The 19,613-nt window shown below is 50.8% G+C and overlaps 10 protein-coding genes across 10 annotated transcripts; 4 read left to right on the top strand and 6 right to left on the bottom strand.

The window, feature by feature from the left end:
• Positions 1-278: 278 nt before the first annotated feature.
• Positions 279-3,713, bottom strand: PtrM4_071970 (uncharacterized protein; the record flags this gene model as incomplete). The annotated part of the gene is made up of 1 exon (XM_001941504.2): positions 279-3,713. One exon carries the CDS (start codon positions 3,711-3,713, stop codon positions 279-281), a length of 3,435 nt encoding a protein of 1,144 aa, XP_001941539.1.
• An 829-nt stretch (positions 3,714-4,542) lies between these two features.
• On the bottom strand, positions 4,543-5,541 carry PtrM4_071960 (aldoxime dehydratase; the record flags this gene model as incomplete). The annotated part of the gene is made up of 1 exon (XM_001941505.2): positions 4,543-5,541. One exon carries the CDS (start codon positions 5,539-5,541, stop codon positions 4,543-4,545), a length of 999 nt encoding a protein of 332 aa, XP_001941540.1.
• Positions 5,542-6,433: 892 nt separating this feature from the next.
• On the top strand, positions 6,434-7,690 carry PtrM4_071950 (uncharacterized protein; the record flags this gene model as incomplete). Its single annotated transcript, XM_066105966.1, has 6 exons — positions 6,434-6,749; positions 6,837-6,873; positions 6,924-7,115; positions 7,168-7,363; positions 7,423-7,627; positions 7,683-7,690. The coding sequence occupies 6 exons, from the start codon at positions 6,434-6,436 to the stop codon at positions 7,688-7,690; spliced, it is 954 nt and encodes a 317-aa protein (XP_065964593.1).
• A 1,354-nt stretch (positions 7,691-9,044) lies between these two features.
• PtrM4_071940 (RhaT, Permease drug-metabolite transporter (DMT) superfamily) lies at positions 9,045-9,725 on the bottom strand (the record flags this gene model as incomplete). Its single annotated transcript, XM_001941507.2, has 1 exon — positions 9,045-9,725. The coding sequence occupies one exon, from the start codon at positions 9,723-9,725 to the stop codon at positions 9,045-9,047; it is 681 nt and encodes a 226-aa protein (XP_001941542.1).
• Positions 9,726-10,728: 1,003 nt separating this feature from the next.
• On the bottom strand, positions 10,729-11,736 carry PtrM4_071930 (PemB, Pectin methylesterase; the record flags this gene model as incomplete). The annotated part of the gene is made up of 1 exon (XM_001941508.2): positions 10,729-11,736. The coding sequence occupies one exon, from the start codon at positions 11,734-11,736 to the stop codon at positions 10,729-10,731; it is 1,008 nt and encodes a 335-aa protein (XP_001941543.2).
• A 2,433-nt stretch (positions 11,737-14,169) lies between these two features.
• PtrM4_071920 (uncharacterized protein) lies at positions 14,170-14,387 on the top strand (the record flags this gene model as incomplete). The annotated part of the gene is made up of 2 exons (XM_066105965.1): positions 14,170-14,288; positions 14,339-14,387. 2 exons carry the CDS (start codon positions 14,170-14,172, stop codon positions 14,385-14,387), a joined length of 168 nt encoding a protein of 55 aa, XP_065964592.1.
• A 958-nt stretch (positions 14,388-15,345) lies between these two features.
• PtrM4_071910 (uncharacterized protein) lies at positions 15,346-15,522 on the top strand (the record flags this gene model as incomplete). The annotated part of the gene is made up of 1 exon (XM_066105964.1): positions 15,346-15,522. One exon carries the CDS (start codon positions 15,346-15,348, stop codon positions 15,520-15,522), a length of 177 nt encoding a protein of 58 aa, XP_065964591.1.
• Positions 15,523-15,820: 298 nt separating this feature from the next.
• On the top strand, positions 15,821-17,029 carry PtrM4_071900 (PelB, Pectate lyase; the record flags this gene model as incomplete). The annotated part of the gene is made up of 1 exon (XM_066105963.1): positions 15,821-17,029. One exon carries the CDS (start codon positions 15,821-15,823, stop codon positions 17,027-17,029), a length of 1,209 nt encoding a protein of 402 aa, XP_065964590.1.
• A 246-nt stretch (positions 17,030-17,275) lies between these two features.
• On the bottom strand, positions 17,276-18,041 carry PtrM4_071890 (cutinase precursor; the record flags this gene model as incomplete). Its single annotated transcript, XM_001941510.1, has 2 exons — positions 17,276-17,767; positions 17,820-18,041. 2 exons carry the CDS (start codon positions 18,039-18,041, stop codon positions 17,276-17,278), a joined length of 714 nt encoding a protein of 237 aa, XP_001941545.1.
• A 233-nt stretch (positions 18,042-18,274) lies between these two features.
• On the bottom strand, positions 18,275-18,412 carry PtrM4_071880 (uncharacterized protein; the record flags this gene model as incomplete). Its single annotated transcript, XM_066105962.1, has 1 exon — positions 18,275-18,412. One exon carries the CDS (start codon positions 18,410-18,412, stop codon positions 18,275-18,277), a length of 138 nt encoding a protein of 45 aa, XP_065964589.1.
• Positions 18,413-19,613: the final 1,201 nt, after the last annotated feature.

Raw genomic sequence — 19,613 nt, 5'->3', positions numbered from 1 at the left:
ATATCTTTCACTTTCAACAAATCAGCCAAGACTATGCAGAAAACACGTCTGTGAGCTACTAAGCAGCTATAAAATATATATTTAAACTATGCACAAAGAAACAGTCGCATTGCACGCGTATATCCCTACCAATACATGTCCTGGCCGAATAAATGAGCGGCGTGAAACCCCATAAACACCACTCATCCGGTACATCCAAACGCTCAAACAAGAACTGAAAAATGTTTTACTCAAGGAAGTGAATATAACGCCCAACCTGATACCCACATATCGACCGACTAACTCGTAATCTCCCCAACCACACCAACCACATAGCACAAAGCCGCAGCCCAAATCGCCGTCTTAACCACGCCCGCACCCCGCCCACCTTTCTTTCTACTCTTTGACTTTTGCTCATTTTGCTGCTGCTCTTGTTCGGCACCTTCACTACTGCTCAATCGCTCGGCTGCCAGGCGGCGCTCCGCAAATTCCTTCTCGAGCTGTTCTTGGCTTTCTGCTGGGCTGACGTAGCCGGTGGGGGAGAGACGTGTTGTACCGTCTATCGGGTTGATGTTGCCTCTTTCTATTGAGATTTCGCTTTCTTGTGTCTCTTCCATCGCTGGTGATGTGTTGACTGTCTCGAAGGATTTGGTGGAGGTGGCAGCGTTAAGGGCGTGGCGGAGAATGAGCATGTCTCTCTTTGCAGTAACGATCTCGAGAGCGTCGGTGATGTGGGGGATAAACTTCGCGGGTTGGTCGAGAGTAGCCAATGCTTGATGCAATGGTACCATAGGAGAGGTGTCGCGTGGTGGTTCAGAGGTGGATGTGGTGAGCGAGAGCTTGCCGGTCTCGGGATCATGGATAAGAATGGTGTAGTGTGTTGGGAGAGTTGTAAATGATGGAGATGATGCAGGTTGGGACGGTGCCTCCAGCTCGGACTTGTCAGACACCTCGTTAATTCCAAGAGCCGCTTCGGCAGACTCCACAGCCGAAGTGGCTTGGGTGTCTACTGGGGAATCCTGTGAAACTTCCTGTGTGACCTCTACTGCTGCGACATCTTGAGTGTGGGTCATATCCTGAGGACTTGGTACAATTTCACAAGCAGAGCTCTCCGAGATAGTCGTAGGATCGTCTTTGAGCATGTCGAATCGTCTCATATCAGGCTCTTGACTAATCTTGGTTTCCGCAGCTGGTTGGGTTGACTGTTCGTGACCAACGGTAATTGGCCCGTAGGTGTCTTCATACGCGCTCTTCACCTCGGCGACCAATTGATCATCGTTAGCTTTCTGCAGCGCCTCTTCAGCCTGCCTTGCCTCCGACCTTACAGGCTTCTCAGTCTCTAGACTCTCAAGTACTGGTCCAAAGGGTCTGAAGAGACTGTGCGCAAGAGGACCTCGTTCCTCAAATGACTTCTTCGCGGTTAGCTTTGGCACGCGGGCGTACCCATCGTCTGAGAGACCACGCATCGCAGACTTCTGTGCGTCGACCTCGTTAGCAAGTCGTTCCTCCGCAGCTATCTTGGCACGCAGCTGGGCTTTGTCGACCTCATTCAAGCCAGGCGACGCATCTCGCGGGATAATCTGGTTATGCTCGTTTGGCGTTTCCACAGCATTACCTTGGCTCAATTTGTCGATGTCTTCCATAGTTTGTGGCGACACGCCATACACTAGCATGACACGCTCCAACAATCGAGCCAAAGCCACTTGTGTATCTCTAAGCGTCAACAGGCTGTTCACGACAACTTTGTAATTGGGATACAAGGTTCGCTCGATCCCTGGGTCTTCGAGACGGGCTTGTAAGCTCCAGATCAAATAACGTGTGAGGTGAGCGTTCTTTTGTGTGATTTCCACCGCAATGGCAAGTCGCCTCTTCAACGCTGGCGAGGCGTATTTCACAGCTCTTGAGTTGCTAATGTCATTCAGGGCCGCGTTTGCCTTTTTCAGCTCTTTGTCTGTATTTTCAATCCGCAGCCGCATAGGATGCAGTCCCTTGAACTTTCTTGGCGTCAAGGACGGAAGTTTTCCGGTAATCGCACGTTGCCAAAGAGCGTTGATGGCTGCATCAAGCATGTCTTCATCTGCTTTCATGCGCTTCAACAGAGGCTTAGATGCTGGAACGTCACTCTCCAGGTCTTCAATGACTTGCTTCATCGTCGTACGCCCCTTACGGATACGTGCGAGAACCTTTTCACAGTACAGGCGGGTCTTCTCTGCATCCGCTTCTATAGTTGGGTCTTGCCAGAAAAGACTCGAGAACACCGCACCACCTTGCTCGAGCCAAGACATCGGTCGCTCGGTGCTGTTCTTGGACAAACCCGTATTTCCTGTAGAGATAGACTCAAATTGTGGGACTGGTAGTGACTCACTGGGTTGCTCAGGTTGTTCGGGCTGCTGGCGGTTTTGCATCTGACTCTCCAAGCGACGCACCAGTTGATCGTTGATTACGTTGGATTCTATCATCGGATCAATGCCATCACGTGTGTTATGCGCATCCACAAAACTCTTCTCTAAGTGTGAACGCTCGACTTTCTTCTGGTCTTCGCGAATGGTCTTGCTCTTTCGTGCTCCCATGGATGCACGGATGTCGGCCGCGCTTAGGAGATCAATGTCATCCTCAGGCAGTTGGCTCAGAATCCTTGAGGTTGACCGAGTAGGGGAAGTACCGTCGTTTGTTGGATGTGTAACTGGGACCACTTCTGACTCTGGCTCTACCGACTTGGGCGCAGCTGGGACTTCCAGCTCCGCCAATGACTTGGGAGAGAGCCTTTCAGGAGCTCTTTCAGTCGACCATTGTGTATCTTGGTTAGACGACACAACTGGAGGCAGTCGGTTGGAAAAGCTGGTCAACATCTCAGGCTCTGTGTCTGGTTCAGCGGTGATATTTGGTAAAGACCTTCTCTGTAGCGCAGTCTCTCTCCATGTACTGGTTCTGGTAGGATCTTTGATAAATGGGCCCTCTTGTCGAGACGAATCCATGAGAAACTGGTTCATGAAACTTGGCTTATCTATAGGCTCTTCTTTGCTTGACTTCTTGAGCTTGGTGGCCGCATCTGATCGTGTCTTGGTTATGTAGCCACTGAACGACTCCGAGCTCTTTGGGGGAATCGGCTGCGAAGAGGTGGAATTTTGGTGATCATTTGATGAGCTCTCCGTGTCAAGAGTGAGTTCGGGGGCCATGTAGGGCTCTTCTCGAGGTCTCCTCAAATCAGAAGGCGATACAACCCCACTGGAATCCTCACGATCAAGTCTTGTTGCCCTGAAGGTAGGCTGCGGGAAATGAGAGTCCCTTTCCTTGGATGGGACCGGTTCTTTGTCTCTTATTTCTACCCTCTTTGGATGTTTGGGATGGGTAGCATTATCTTTGTCAGGGTTCAGTTGCGCGGTGGTGTCGTGAGTCTCCATCTCCCTCAGCATCCACTTAGGAAAGCTCTTGCTTATCCACTCCCAATCCTTCAGACCCTTTCCGCTAAGTATATCATTACTAGCCCCGAAGATGGCCTGGTATGGATCGTCCATCAGCCTCTTTCGCCACCGCTGATAGTGCTGCAGCTGCACCCACTCGAGATTGGACATGCCCATTGGACGCTTGGTGTTGCCGTCGTCTCCATGCTGGGCCGACTTGGAAGGTGTGCGGAAGAAGTATCGGGTACGTAGGGTAGCTTCGTGGGAGCGGAGAAGACGTTGCGCGTATCTGTGGATAGGAGAGACGGTCCCGTCGCGACGCCACCAGGTCATGATGAACGAAGTGAGACGTCTTGGAGAGACCGAGATGCAGAGGGAGATATTCCGAGTTTTGACTCTATTCACACTGTCAATATCGGCGTCTTCTTCCAGCCAAGAGGAGGTATACCGTCGTATCTATCAAAGGTCCACTGAGCAAGGCAGCAGTAGCTCCTCGGAGCCGGGCTGAGACGACGGACAATGGCTATGTCAAATGCGGTATCGAACTATATCAATCAAAAATGGGACACATCCCAAGGATTCCTAATATGATCCCCGATAGGATTGAGCAACGATGAGATGAGTATCACCAGGATCGAGGGCTCGGGCAACAGGGAGTGATGGCGCCCTATCCCCGCGTAAGCTCCGTGCCGCGCTTATCATGTTTCGCGGGGTACATTAACAGGCGCGTGATCGCCCCTTCACGCCACCGCTAGCTGAACATTACGCTCGTATACCATGAACGTATCATATATATGTTAGTCTTTTGTGCATGACATGGCGTGGTTGAGTATAACTGAACGTTTCGCGTATGCGCATTCGATGAGGTCAACGCGTCGTAGCTTCCCCTGCGGTCCCGATAAGGCGATAAGGTAGTTGCGCTAACCCACCCACCCCCCCCTTCTATGTGGAGCTTCCACCCCTTACGCTATAGAATGATGACTTCAAGGCAATCTTACGGTATAGACAATCGTTAATGCCATCGCATAACTAATGCATCGCTAACACTAAAATCCGTAGGTTCCTCGAGGAGTCTGGTGCACGTTCATCCCAAGCTGTCGTCATAACCGTTCTAGCTGTGCCACGTGAGGAATTCGGAACATCACAACATGTGAGGTCTTATTCAATTCCCTCGGTTTCCTAGCTTTCCTGCCCGCAACGAATTGATCATTCCACTCTCTTCATGGCAACCAATGTACTCGAAGAACTGCTGGTCCTGCTCAAGCACGTAAATCTCGTGGAACAAGCGCAACGACAGCACATTGTTCAGCTTCTTAGCATACATCAAGAAGCCGCCAAAGATGTTGACATGCGTCTGATGGCTTTTACTCCAATCTTCGAGCGAGGCCAGGTCGTCAAAGTAGCCAAGGCCAAATGTTCGATCCTGATTGACTTCGTGTGACTTGGAATCCACGACATCCCACAGATTCATCGCATAACATCCCGTTTGGCGACCTTCATCGCGCAGAAAGTTCATGCCCTTGACGAGTACTGGATGTATCGTTTCGAGATATAATTTGTGCTCTTCGGGAAGCGTGTCGGACCAATCCTGGCCGGATCGAATTACGCAGAGGTTCCGTTTGCCTGCTATACGGGTACGCTTTGATGAGCCTCCGTTTGCGTGGGAGGCATTGCCGGCATTGCCGCTATCGACCCACTTGGTGCCTTTGAGTTCATCGTCTTGGGCGGCTGCAAGACGGTCACGCATACTGCCCCAGTACCCATGCTCCTCCATTTCGCCTGAGATCTTTTCCTGCATGTTGGCCGCGCCTTCTGGATGTTCGGAATTCGAGAAAACCGTCTCAAAACGGTCAACGGTTGGAGACAAGACTTCCTGAAACCACCCATACCCATCCTTCTCCCTATCGGAACTCTGCCACCACACGTTGAAACCCGACTTTTCTTGCCAATCCCTATGCAGATTCGTGCTGGGCCAGTATGCCACTACAGCGACATTATAGGCACCCTTTTTGTCTACCACAGAGGTGACTTCCCAGAATGAGGGCCGCAGCGACTCTGGCGCATCGCGGACAAATTCCTTGATGGTCGAAATGCCTGCACTGTCGGCGCCTATTGTACAGGCATGCTGCGCGCCCATGATTGCCATAACGAGGTTATCCATCTTGGTCGGGAACCGTGCGCAATATGCAGGAAAAGGCGGGACATAATTTGCCGGTGTACTGACAGGACATTTTCGCTCCCGGCGAAGGTGCTTTGGGATGGCACTTTCCAGCATTTCGGATACGTTGTCAGGCTTGTGCAAAATTTTCAGAGGAATCCCCCTGGACTGCAGGTGAGGCCATGACCGCTCTTATTATACCGCCGCATCCCATAGCTTGCTAGTACCAATAGTTGCTGTTAGAAGGCGCGAAATAGCGCAACGGCCTCGGTATGTTTCTATGCGTCCGAGACAGACCAGTGTGGGACTGAGTGTGGGACGACTCAGCTTGCGACGCGCTAGACCTGTCTATCACGGCTACGGTACGGCTCGGTACGGTACGCAAATTGCTGACATGCAGGTTCCTCAGACTTAGCACAATAATGCTCATGATGTTCAAACGGCTTCTGGCTGTTTAATGCAATGCACACAGCCGGGCATTTTCGCCTTGATATCAACCTTCCAACTTCTGCTATATACCCAACCGTCGTACCCTCATATTACTCCGACGTCGCACCGCGCCACTATACCAGGTTGGCTGGCGGCCTAATGAACATGTATCCACTACATTCGCTGAAGCAAGCAAACGATTTGCAATGCTTTCGCTTTTTTTAGGGAGCATGTGTCTATCCAATCACTTCGATACCTTGGCGACGCTAAGGCCCGACCCTCATCCTCCCGCACGCTCCGCGCGGCAGAGCCCTGTAGTTGTCAAAACGCCTAATGACGGCGATCACCGTTTTTCCTTTTGCCCATCATGCCACTTTGTGAAATGCGCCTTTGGCGCTGCGTTCGCGAAATCTCGATTCGAGTTTATAACGCGCGTTGATCGCCAGACTTGACACTCACCACCATTATGCCCTACAATCCGTTTACGACGGAAGCCTGGACCGAATATGGAGTCGGTATACTTATCTTGGTTGCTCGCTTAACAGCACGATGTTCGCGAATCGGTCTAAAATGGGAAGGGGACGACTACTTTGCTCTGCTGAGCATTTTCTTCTTCACCGGTGAACTCGTCATGCTCCAGATGATTGGGGAGTTGGGCTCCATCACGGGTATGACAGATGAGAAGGCGTTGACACTCACTCCGGAGGAAACTCGAAACATCGTCATTGGAAGCAAATGTCTGTTTGCGGGGTGGATTATATACACGACGCTAATATGGTGCCGTAAGTGATCTTTGCTTTCGGGCAACCTCCACCATGATAGTGGTGGTTAGGCTCTAGTCAATATCTGAATGCTAACAGCGTTTCCAGTCAAAGGCTGCATGTTGTTCTTTTATAAGAGACTGACGTACGAATACTTTGCCTTCTTGAGGTTCGAACATGCACTGATATCGATAGTCTTAACCTGCAGCAGCAAAATCTAGTAAACATCACCGGCGGCATCTGCGTTGTTGCATACATTACCACAATAACCGTCTATTTGACGCACTGCCACCCCATCAATCGGCTATGGCAAGTATATCCATACCCAGGCAACGACTGCGCCCTTAATATTTCGAAATACCTAGCCTTAGTCGTGACGAATGTAACGTAAGTGGCATCCTACCCTTGAGAACCCAAACTCATACTCATACTCTCCCAGAACCGATGCCATGATCCTATATATCCCACTGCCCCTCCTCTGGAATGTCCGACTGCCCATCCGAAAGAAAGTAATCTACGGCTTCTGGCTCTGCACAGGCATCTTCATCATGACCGCCACCCTCCTCCGCTGCATCCTCTGTCTCCAAGACGTGTCCCAAATCAACGTCGGTACCATCTGGTCGATCCGCGAAACAGTATGGCCCTCCCCTCTTCTCTCATCATCCCATCACACAGCACTAACAACCCACAACAGTTCGTCGGCATCATCGCCGTAAACTTCCCCGTCCTAAAGCCCTTCTTCACCAAAGCCAAAAACGCCGTTTCCTCAGCAAAAGCGTCGAAAGATAGCTCATCCAACAATGCATTACCAGTTCACCTCCGTCTATCGCACGTCGACCGCAAGGGGAAGAAGAGGACGGTACATGAGATTACGGGAATGGAGACGGAGATGAATGAGAGTGAGGAGCACATTGTCAGAGGCGCGGCGAGCGAGGGAAGGGCAGATAGTGAGAGGGGTATGAGTATGAGACAGTAGCTCTTTTCTTGGACTGTACATGTACGATTATGGATTTTCATGGGGCATATGAAGGATACGAGGTGGAGTAGCGATAATGTTTTCCTTGGTTGCTGCGGACTTTGCGCGGAGTTTGGGGAGTTGGAATACAGAAAAAGCGGCTTTCTTTCGCTATCATCGTATTAAATCATAGTTAAGTTGTTAATTGCTCAATTGACGTCTCCCATGCATATTTCACGAGCTTCATAGCAGCAATCCCAACACCCCACCGTCTGTCCCTCAACTCCTCAACCAAATCCTCACCAAGAGCAGATTTTTCTCTTCCCCATACACCCCCTTAACATTGCGTCGCTTACAACGTAAGTGGCGCACTCACGCATCCATCCTTCGTTCCTTTTGCTCTAAAGACCGCGCTGTGCCGAGCCGAGCCGTACCCTCGGCTACAAACACGATGGGAACGCTGTATCATCGGCGTATTCATTTTTATTTTTATTTTTTGGACTATATGCTAGGAGCACGCTTTTTTGGGGGGTGAATTGGGCGCGGGGACCTGGAACGGGAAGGGGTAAGCGAATGTGGCTGCTACCTACAGTATTGTATGCAGAAGCATGAGAAAGAGGCATGGTGGCGGTGATCATCTTGTGCGTTTGCAGTTGACGCGGCATGGGTGGGCTGAAGTTTGGAGGGATGACGTAGGTGTGTACAGATTTTGTTTGCTTTTTCATTTAGTCCTCGGGAAGGGGGCTGGGATGGGAATGGTGGGGAAATGGCTTCTCATACTAGAGGTTGAACACGTGGGTTTGGGAGTGTTAATCTTAGGCGATGTGGCTGTAGTGGGGAGGTTTGAGATGGTGGGGAGATGGCCCTTGGGAGATGGTTCGCTGAGTGGAATGAAGGTGCATCTCACGTCACACTGTGGCAGCACTAACAACATTCAAGTTTGCCTCCACGTGGTTGCGAAGCTTGGTATGCGCGCAATGGCTTGGTAGGCTTGGCTGTGTGACCTTGGTTGAGCAATTGACAATGTCGTGATTCATGAGTCACATATCGACCGTAGACTTACTTTCCGAGTTTTACGCATCTAGGATCATCATATCAAGGAGGATGTGGGGATGTACTCAAGGCTCGGTAATGATTACCGGGGTGTTGCAGGTATACGAAATGTTGGATTCATCAGTCGTTGGCGGCGTGTTGCGTCTCGTAACTTCGTATTTGGTGGATACCTGTTGAGGATGGTACCGGCTTTTTTTGTCTCTTTTTGACACCCCACAAGTTTTTGGGTAGTTCTGTGTATTACAATAGCATCTCGTAATCATCGTTTGGAGCACCACATCACACTCCAATCGTCCATCCTTGCCGCTTCACTCTTCATCTCCCAACAACCTCGTTTCTTCGTCCAGGACTCTCGCAATCTTCTCTTGTTTAGTTTCTTTCTGCAAGCTGACCGCGATCGCAGCCCCAATAATAAGCAGAGCTCCTATCAAGCTCTCCAATGGCGGCGTAGTTCCCCAAATCACTCTTTCCACTGCTAGCGCAAATACTAGCTGGAGATATGTTAAATTCGTTGCTCTTCCACCCTTCTCCCTTTGCAGGCCCTCTGTCAGCAAAAACTGTAGCAGGAAACCAAAGAGGCCAATGATGGCTATCAACCCCCACTGACCCAATGTCGTAGGCGCTACAAATCGCAAGCCAGGGTGTATAAGAATGATGAAAAAAGACGCTAGCGTAGCAATGAGAGAAAAGTAGTTTACGCTGATGAGAGAATGTGCGCGCTTGCCTATGACGCGGATAGTCGCATATGCCATACTTGCTCCAAACGTTCCTAGGATAGCGACGGCGATAGCCAAGCCTCGCTGCTCGGGGCTTAAAAAGGGTGTCTTGTTATCCGGGTGATCCGATGGTGGAGTAACTGTATGTCCGTGCGGTAAGAGCCACGGTGGTCGAGCAACAAAAAGAACGCCGAGGAAGGCGATGAAGCTGCAAAGAGCTTCCTTCCAAGTAAATGGTTCGCGTAGCCAGAGGAAACAGACTATTGCTGTCATAGTGGGGATCAAGAAGGTGATTACTGTCGCGTCGGAAATCTCGAGCCAAGATAAAGAGTCTAGAAGTCATTAATCAGTCTCAATTCCCATATATAGCCTTATCTTTTGCCTGATCTGTTTGATTATGGTTAATGAACTCACAGTATAGCCCGAACAATCCTACAAACCCAGCCATACCTCGTACAATAAGTAATCCTCTAATCCCTTTCTGACCAAGAGGGAAGTCTGGGACGCCCTGGCACCAACAGTATATCGAACATATGATACTCGTACATAGCATGCGAATGAATATAATCTGTAGTGCATGGAACTTGATGGAAGGATCATTCGTCAATAGCTTGGCTGCCGTGTTCATCTGCAAGGATACGAATTAGCCGTGCTCTTGCCTCAACGGCAAAAGAATGCCATACTATAGACCCGCATGTCTGGGCGAGGAATACTAGAAATAGTCCAAAATTGCGATTGTAAAAGTTCTTCAATCCAGCTGCGAAACAACTTCGTCGTGATTGCGCAGGTTGAGCTTCGGGAGCTGCAACTGGGGTTGACGTAGGTAAGTGTGGTACAAAGCGGGTGTTGCCGCGGTCTGCTGATGATGCAGTTTCTATCGTCCCGTAAGACATTTCTGTTCTCTTCGGAGATCTGGAGCTGGATGCGAGACTTTGTTGACGCTCATGGGAAAATTACGGAAGGTCCGGTGACGAGACGGCACCTGCCAACATCCTAGAAGCGGATCCCAAGCTAGTGCTTACCTCGGTAGGTACCCCAGTCTACCGGGTCTACCGGTACATCACGTTCGGCTCCTCGCTAGACAATTGCTTACATCTGTACGACTGTGCTCTCGTAATAAACACGAATTCATGCCCTGGCAAACTCAATAGAATTTATCACAATGATGATGGGCTCTTTTGAAATTGGGATTTGCTACACTAGGGTAAACAAAATTCGAGAGTCCACATTTTGACCGAGGAGTCCAGCCGAACTCCATTTGCCATTCCACTCCGCCTCACAGGTATGTTTCATCGACCCAGGTCTTGTAGTCACTGCCCAAGATCGCTGTTTTCGGGATAGCAGCCGAGATCTTTTTGGAGAAGCTTGCCCTGGTGCCTGTCGATCCAGGGCCGGTGTTAGCAAACTCCTCAAATGTAACCGAATCCGTCCTCGGGTCAGTGGTCTGCCAAGTTGACCAGCCGAGAGGGTTTATGACGTTAGTCATACTAGTATTCTGGAAAACAACGCGAGCAAAGTGTCCCCATGGGCGACCGAGGTAGTATGCTCCAGCGAGAACGCTGGTGCCCGGTGCAGCGGCGACCTTGGAGTTGCTGATCACATAGAAGGAAGGGTCGGAAGCCGACGGACGGCCATTGGCGGTTATGAAACCAAGCGATGCAGGGAGAACACCAATGGAGACTTTTTCGAACCAGGCCGTAGCATGCTGACCAAAGATGAAGTCCGTGGCACCCTCGATGTAAGACTTAGCGAATAGCTGTCTACCGTTTTGTGCAAGGACTGTGTCTTGAAAGCCCCTGAACTGGCAGCCGTAGTAGGCCTGCTTGTCGGACATTGCGCTGACAGCGAGAGCTTGCGAGCCCTGTCCGCGAGTGTTGACTAAGTTGATGTTGTAAACTCTGAGGTTTGGAGTTGATGCCCGAAGGGTTGCAGTGGCGTCATTGTTGGGCGAGTCGTCTTGACTCTTTCCTTGGGTAATGGTCACCGTATTGGAGCTGTAGCTGCTGGTATCGGGAGTTTGTCCGTAGATAGTCAATGATGACGCGAGTTGTCGGATGTAGACTTGCTCTTTGTAGGTGCCCGCGGCGATGAAGATACACTGTGCCGCCGTGTCGGTGGTGCTCAAGGCATCTACAGCTGCTTGGACTGTTTGGAAGGTGCTGGTAGGTCCGACAGATAGGCAGCCAGAAGGTGCCGATTGACGTCCTGATCGATGAGAAAGATCTTGAGGAGCTGCAACAGCGGACGCAACAAGCGGAAGTACGAGAGCAAGGGACGAAAGCATGTTGTGTTGTGATGAAGTGAACTGTTGAGGGTACAGAATCATCAATGAAGCGATGGAGGCAGCTTTATATACGGAAATCCAAGGGGTATACCTTACCGTTAGGACACCATAATTAGATGATACTCCAAATGGCAAGTGCCACTACCAGGCTATAGAAAGACGCATAGCCTAAAGCGAGATTAGAATCATAATGGGGGTTGAGACGGCTGTATGCAACCCAGATTGGTGGACTCCACCCGGGGAAGTTTTCGGGGAATTTCTGGAGACATCTAAGTGGTGGCGCGGCAGAAAGGTACATCCAAAAGAATCCAGACATCCTGGGTACACGAGGTAGCCTAGCAGGCAAGCTTCCCACGAATCCATCCCAGTGGTAGATGTCCCACCAACAGATGAAGCCTCGAGATGTACAGTGTCAGTAGCGCATACGCAAAATCAAGCTGGATTCAAAGTCTGGACGTGTTGTCACGACCGTGGCTGAACCGGCTTAATCGTGCTGCGCTGCACAGGGTTGATGATTGACGGAGAATCGCTCACAGAGTTCCGGCAGTAGCGGAATAACGCGGCGGCCGATCGTGCTGGTGAGGCCGGGCGAAGCCATGTCAGATCTGGGTTTTGTCAGGGAGACGGAATCAGATCAACCAAGGCTCGCACTCGGCAAAGTGTGGCGGTGCGGAAAGGTCCGTGCAAAACTCACGTGAACTGGCGTCGCGACGGATCCGGCAAACCTCGCACTTCTTTGAACCTTGCACAACGCCAGGACCATCCCAACTCACGACTTCAACGTTCGCTCAGCTACACCGATTTTTGATATTTTGGTCTTGCACATTTCGTCAATGGCGCGCTCACAGACCGACGCGGATTGGCGTCACAGTGAAACCATAGATCTTACGCTCTCTTCGCCGGAACCTGAACCGCAAGCGCGACCACAACCTCGTGCGCCAACGCGATTAACCCAAACCTACATCAGCCGAGACCCGCGTCAATACAGCATATCACGCGTCAAATATGAACCTGGCCAAGCGTCAGGTCCCGCCCATGTGCCCGTCGCTCCGCAGCGATCGCGTCCCATCAATCCTGATCATCTCAAGGCAATCATCAGCACAACCGATAAAGATGATTTGCAGAATGTGCTGCTTGATTTGTGCAAAATATCTCCTGCATTTTCTGGTGCACTTGTGCGGGGACTTACGCCACACTCAGCATTCGCCCGGAAGATGACAAAACAGCACCGAGTGAGCACACAGGTGTCCGGCAACTACCGCGTCGACAACGACAGCGACAGCGATGGACTGTTAGACGAGGGCCAAGACAATGACCAGTACGAAGCTTTGCAAATACTGGCTAGGCCACCGATTTCCGCATCACACCGCACCGGGACTCCTTTGCAGACTCAACACTACAACCTACCCCTACCCCCGCCTCATGTTCACGGGTCTCATTCTGTGCCTCGGATTAAGAGAGAATATAATGGGTCTTCTGGGTATGGTCTTCACGACAATGGGAGCGTCCAGAGAGCTTACCAACCAACCCCACCGCGCCCAACAGCCCTGCGCAGCCCTCTACAGAACCCTTCCGGCAGCTCACCGTCTGTCTATCGCACGGCGAGTCAGGTATCATCTGTTCAAGGGCCATCTGGAATCAGGAAAATGCCGGAGCCAGCGTACGAGACTTGCGTCAAGTGCAAAGAGCCGTTTGTAGGGGATGCGCCTTGTATGTACCATCCTGGCAAGGATTATACAAGATCAGATGGATCAATAGGTTGGGAATGCTGTGATGAAGACTCTCCAGGCTGCAAATTTGCCAAAACGCATACTACTTGGGAAGACTTGGGGAAATATTAGTCGAACCAGCGAAAATGACCGAGCCACTCGTCGGGCCCAGAATACAGGCGGAAAAAGCAGCTCATGATGCGGTATTAAAGTTGCAGTGAGACTGAGTCTTGAGTTGAGCTATAACGATCGCTCCTGGGTTCATTCTTCGCCTATACGTCTGTCCACGAGCCCTTACAGTAGTTTCATCATCGCATCATATCCTCCAAGCATAGCGCATATGTTCACCGACAGGCAAGTTTCAAAGATCGATATAAAGAAAACATACCTTGGACTCTTCGCGTTTCCAGCTCGTATACACTGGGAGCTATCATTCTGTGGGTATGTTAAGGTGTAAGCACCAGAGTTTACCCAACGATGCGCCTCATGTTATACTCGACTGCCATTTCGAGTACACAGTTGCTCTAGGGACTGGCTCTCTAAGAGCTAGGCAGACAGTGAGTGCGATGTTCGACCTCCTTTACCTCATTGAGAGCCGCCTTTATTACGGCTCATGACCTCATATCGGTCACGCCTGCACTAGGCGCCACTCCTCGAATAAATGTATATATATCCACCAAAACCATTCTCCCCACTGCCAAATTACAACTTATTTGCCCCCGTAATGGTTCAATTTTCCAGCATTTCGGGCTTCGCCCTTGCATCATTCATTATTGTGGTCACTGTGACCCCGACTCCCCTGGGTCTTTCGGGCGAGCAACTCTACTGCATCCGCGCGAATGCGTACACAATCCCATTACTATCTTCCGGTTGTGTACTAATAATCTGAGTAGACGGAAGGAACCATGGGACAACCGCTGTCTCAGTAACCTTAACATCTAATGAGCTGGGCTTTGAGAACTTTACCACCTCACCCGCAACTCCAGCCAATCAGTTCACACGCATCTACTATCATCGCCAACTTCACTTTGCCAATTTCCTGGGTAATTGGGTTGTGATGCCAGGCGCAGCATCTGATGCTTCACGTTTATTGGGGATACCAGGGCACCGAACCTGCTGCGACGATTATTGGATTTGGTCCCTTTCATTAGTCAATGCCAGCCATGCGAATCCGCGCTGGAATTCGGCGAGTGAGAGTATAATTGCATTTATGAACCAGTTTTTAGAACATGAAAGGACTTCAGGAATAGTACACCACTCTGGTCAACAAGGTCACATTGTGAGGCTTCATTCGTGACCTCTTGGCAACCGGCTTTCGATGGGAAGGTTTTCTGAGACCTTCAAACTCCGACCGATTTTATATTTCCATATAAACTCCGGTCATATTGTCTGTAATTGAAGCTTCGCGTTGCAATTGTCTTGTTATTTCTTGAACGACTCGTTCATAACGCAGAACATCGTGCCAAGTCTTTTATCTCAACAATCCCGAAGATCAGGTACCACCACCACCACTTCCAACACCGTGCGCAACACTGAAAAAGAGCAGAAATGCGGCGGTTATTTACCCTCAGCGACAAAACAAGACATGCATCAAAGCTGGAGGTGCGATCACACGAGGCCGCCAGGACGCCGCGGGACAACACGCCTCGCATTCAACGGGTTACACAGGGCTCCATTACGAAGTCCGCATTACTGTCGCATTTCGCGGTCATTGTTTGAGCAGCAAGCATATTTCGTCTTAACACAGCATCATACTTTACATCTTATTACAACCTCGTTCGACTCTGGCAACATGACTACCCACTACCGAGGCAGTGCCCATGATTCATCGCTCATTCTTGGAAGCCATAATTACTCGTAAGCTCTGAAGCAACTATGTCTGTTTTTTTCGGACACAACAATGAACATTTGGAGTTCTCCCTCTCTACCCCAATTCTCGGTCGTGGGCTCTAGTCTGGATCAGGGTATACAAGGTAGGGCGCTGAACACCATTGATAACCCGAGGTTAAAATCGTTCAAGAACCCCAAGCATACCCCTAGCGCAAGTCTGGAGAAGCTTAATTTCTTCCTGGAGTAGTAACACTAAGGGGCACATCCCCCGCGTTGCTAGGTACATACATGACTGCGATTGGAGGATTTGAGGCCAAGATTTCCCCGTGGATCATCACATCCTGGGGTAGATTAAAGGAGCAATATACAATATTCCTCCACCTGACCAGGTTCGGGAACGTGGCTACACGGTCTGACTAGCAAGGTAGTCTACATGACTTCCTTCCACGGTCTCTGTCTCGTTACGTGGTCTGCGGTCAATCTCTCCCGGCGACACTTTCCTCAGCCTCCAGTCACATTACTCGTGACTCCATGACACTGTCAGCATGCATTTCCTCCAAATACTACCGCTCCTAGTCACGTCTGCCTCTGCCCTTGCCTTCCCTGGTGCCGAGGGCTTTGGCAGCAATGCCGTCGGCGGACGTGGCGGCACTGTATACGTCGTTACGAACCTCAACGACAGCGGTGCTGGCTCTCTCCGCGATGCCGTATCCCAGCCAAACCGCATAGTTGTCTTTTCAACTGGCGGCCTGATCAACATCAAAGAACGCATGGTAGTATCCAAACGCGTGTCCATACTCGGCCAAACCGCGCCCGGCGACGGCATTACCGTGTACGGCAACGGCTGGAGTTTCAGCAACGCCAACGACGCAATCGTACGCTACATCCGCATCCGCATGGGTAAGAGTGGAAGCAGCGGGAAAGACGCTATCACCATCGCTTCGGGAAGTAACATGATCTTCGACCACGTGAGCGTATCCTGGGGCCGCGACGAAACATTTTCAATCTCCGGGACCGACGTCGGTAACATTACCATTCAAAACAGCATCATTGCGCAGGGCCTTCAGACGCATTCGTGCGGCGGCTTGATCCAGACGGAGGTTGGAAACGGGATCAGTCTCTTCCGCAACTTGTACATTGACAACAAGACGCGAAATCCAAAAGTCAAGGGTACGAATGATTTCACGAATAACGTCGTGTACAACTGGGGGAACGGCGGGGGTTACATCGCGGGTGATTCGAGTGCAGAGAGTCAAGCGAACATCGTGGGGAATTACTTTGTAAAAGGCCCCGATACGACCGTCGCGCCATTCACACGCGGAAACGACAAGTTCAAGGGATTTGTAAAGGGGAACTATTACGATGATAATCGGAATGGGGTGGTGGATGGCGCGGAGATTGCTGTATCGCCCAGTAATTACGGAGGCATGAACATCCAGGCTTCAAGATTTGCGTATCCCGCTCCTGCAAAGGTGTTGGCGGCGAGAGATGCGTTGACGTTAGTCGCAGCGAGTGTGGGGGCGAGCAAGGTACGGGATGCGGTTGATCAGCGACTTGTGGCTGAGTTAAAGAGTTACGGGAAGACGGGGGAGTTGATTACCGATGAGAATGGTAGTCCGATGAGTGGGCCGGGTAGTATTAACCCTGGAAAGCAGTGGGTTGATGCGAATGGGAATGGAATTCCTGATAACGTAGAGGCGCAGTTCAAGGATGTAGAGGCTTGGGCGAATAGCTTGGTGCCGAGTACGTACTAGATAGAGCTAGTCAAGGTCTAGAGATGGAAAGATTAGGTAAGCTGCTCCATGTCAATGTGCCATAAGAGTTGAAGTTAATTGCATAGTAGATTACTACGAGAGCTAGCGTTCCAAATCATTAGGTTTTCCAGCATGACCATTTTCCATTACCCTACCGAGCCATTGAAGAAGAAGAAGAAGAAGAAGAAAGTAGATACAAAAGTTTTCCATCATCCAAACATGTCATTCATATCCCATCGTACCCATCTATGCCTTGGCGAGCTGGGCCTCCAAGAAAGCAGGGGCGGTAGTAGCAGCAGTGTCCGAGTACTGCAAGTGAGTAGGCTGAACAATCAGAGTACCCTCGCAGACCAAATCGCCGTTGTTGCAGTAAATCGCCGTCTTGGCGGTAGGGAAGCTGGGGATCCTGCCACCGTTTTGCTTGTTCTTTGTGTATCCGAATAGCACGACGCCCTTGATCTGGTTCTGTACAGTGGCGCTCAGACCGGGGATGGCGCCGGCCATGAGGGCCGCGCCCTGGGAGTAGCCACCTGCTACGACGGGGGTGTTGGGGCATTTTGAAGCAGCGAGGTTGAAGAGACGCTTGCCTTCTGTGATGGCGGCGGCGGTAGTACCGGCGGGGAGGATGTTTGCGGCAAGACCGGCATCGTAGGGTCCGCCTACGCCTTGGACCCAGACGTTTGCTGCGCCGAGGTCGTTCTCGAGCTTGTTGGCGGTGAAGGGTCCGACTAGGGCGCCCTGTGGAGGTTAGTACTGAGGTTGTAGGTGGTCTAGAGTGGAGATTGCGTACCATGTTGCCGGCTTCATTGCTGCCCCGGGCGAAGATGAAGATGGCCTTTGGGCAGGCAGAACTGCTGCCACTTTCGAGCTCAGTGCGAGTAGCACTCGCTTGGCGAGCATCGAGCCTGATAGTAAGGGGTTCGGCGATGGGCTCAGCTACAGGTGCTGGGATAGCGACGGGAGAGGCGATGGCGATGGAAGCAAGGAGGGAGAGGATGGTGACGGACTTCATTTTGAGGGTTGTTATTGTTGTTATAGCGAAAGACTGTGGATAATTGATTAAGATATTAGAGGCTGAGAGATGCTGCTGGAGTAGGCTGCTGGGCTGAGCTGTGTCTCTTTTCTTCTTCGACGACTTCGCTCTCGTCTTTATGCTTTCTCCAATGCTGCTATGTAGCAACAGACTGGCATAGCCACGACGCCTTTGCTACCCATGTAGCCTCGGTAAGGCTACAAGCTAATCCCCTAGAAAGCATCTGGAATACAAACTACGGACATGTAGTCCTCAAAGAGGTTGTGACCGTTGCGGTCCCGCATTATGGAGATTGTGACCTCTTCTCCACCATGTCCAAAGTCAAACTGTGAGCCAGTGAGCTTCCACATCGAGGCTGAGGTTCCTCGGCTCGCCAACGCTATACTTGGAAGGACGTGCTTAGGTGCAAATATTTCAGATTGCTTGTCCCAAAACCAGAAGGTGTGTTGATATGCCGTCGACTGGGGTCTTTCCTACTGGGGGTGAACTAAAGTAGATTTGGCGGCGTTTAGGTTAGTTTATGCAAAATCCACCGAGGCATTTTGGATTATGCATGCTGAAACCAGATACTGTTCTCAATGGGAGGCCTACTCGTGACGTGGGGTGCATACGCAAGTCTCTGTTTGGACTAGATAGGTACCCCGCAGCCGTGGTGGAGTGCTGTCAACGAGACGGTGCTAGTACTCTAAACGGCATGTGAGAAGTATTTTCTGGGAAATTACCACACCACGATGTCTGGTGGCCTGTCAAGTACCGGACCTAGTGACAGAATTGCGTTAGGCCGGCTCACGTGGGCGCAGTGTGACGGTTCGGGGTGGAACGGCGCGCAGCAGGTTTGGCGACCGAGCTCTCGGGGATAAGATATCGTAGTCCCATTCAGGCTGCTTCCAAGTTCAACCAAGGCCGGAGAAAAGAACAAATGCAGATTAAACTGGAGCTTTCGAGAACAAAAAAGCAAAGGACACGTAAGATGGGAAAGCTGAGATGCGGGGTTACCATTGAGTGTACGCCTGCGTATGTGCATGAGTGCGTCAAGTCGCAACAATCTTTCCGTGGCTTTGTGCACGGCATAGAAAAGGAGAAGGGAAAGTGCGTATCGCGAAGTAGGAAGGAGAACAGCCTTGTTTCGCGATCCTGGAGAACATCGGTCGTGCACACGGAATCTTAGTATAGCGGGTAGCGGGCCAATCATAACATCTTGATTAGGGCCAGGACCTGAAATTGGCTCTTCATGCGTTGTGCGAGGAACGCGACGCGACGCGAACTAATCGTTTTCCAAATCTGCACCAGCGGCATAGTTGGACGAAACTGGAGGTTGAGGATGCAGTGTGAGGCTGATAATTGAATGTTGCGCAAAGGTGGAAGCTTGGACAATTTGGCTATGCGCAACACTTTTGCACATTTGTCATTACACATTTGACGACAAACACAACATGTTGTTAGTGTGTCTTCGTGTTCCTCGTGATTGCTAAGAGGTAGAGTCTCGCTATGTTAGCGTGTGTTGCTAGTCCGGCACTTGCGTATTCGCTGTGACTACCTCGGTATACACAC

Source organism: Pyrenophora tritici-repentis, chromosome 2 (assembly GCF_003171515.1).
Source record: "Pyrenophora tritici-repentis strain M4 chromosome 2, whole genome shotgun sequence".
In the NCBI taxonomy this organism is placed as follows: Eukaryota; Fungi; Ascomycota; class Dothideomycetes; order Pleosporales; family Pleosporaceae; genus Pyrenophora; species Pyrenophora tritici-repentis.
The sequence above is the reverse complement of the archived record's forward strand: the minus strand, read 5'-3'. Positions and strand labels throughout refer to the sequence as shown.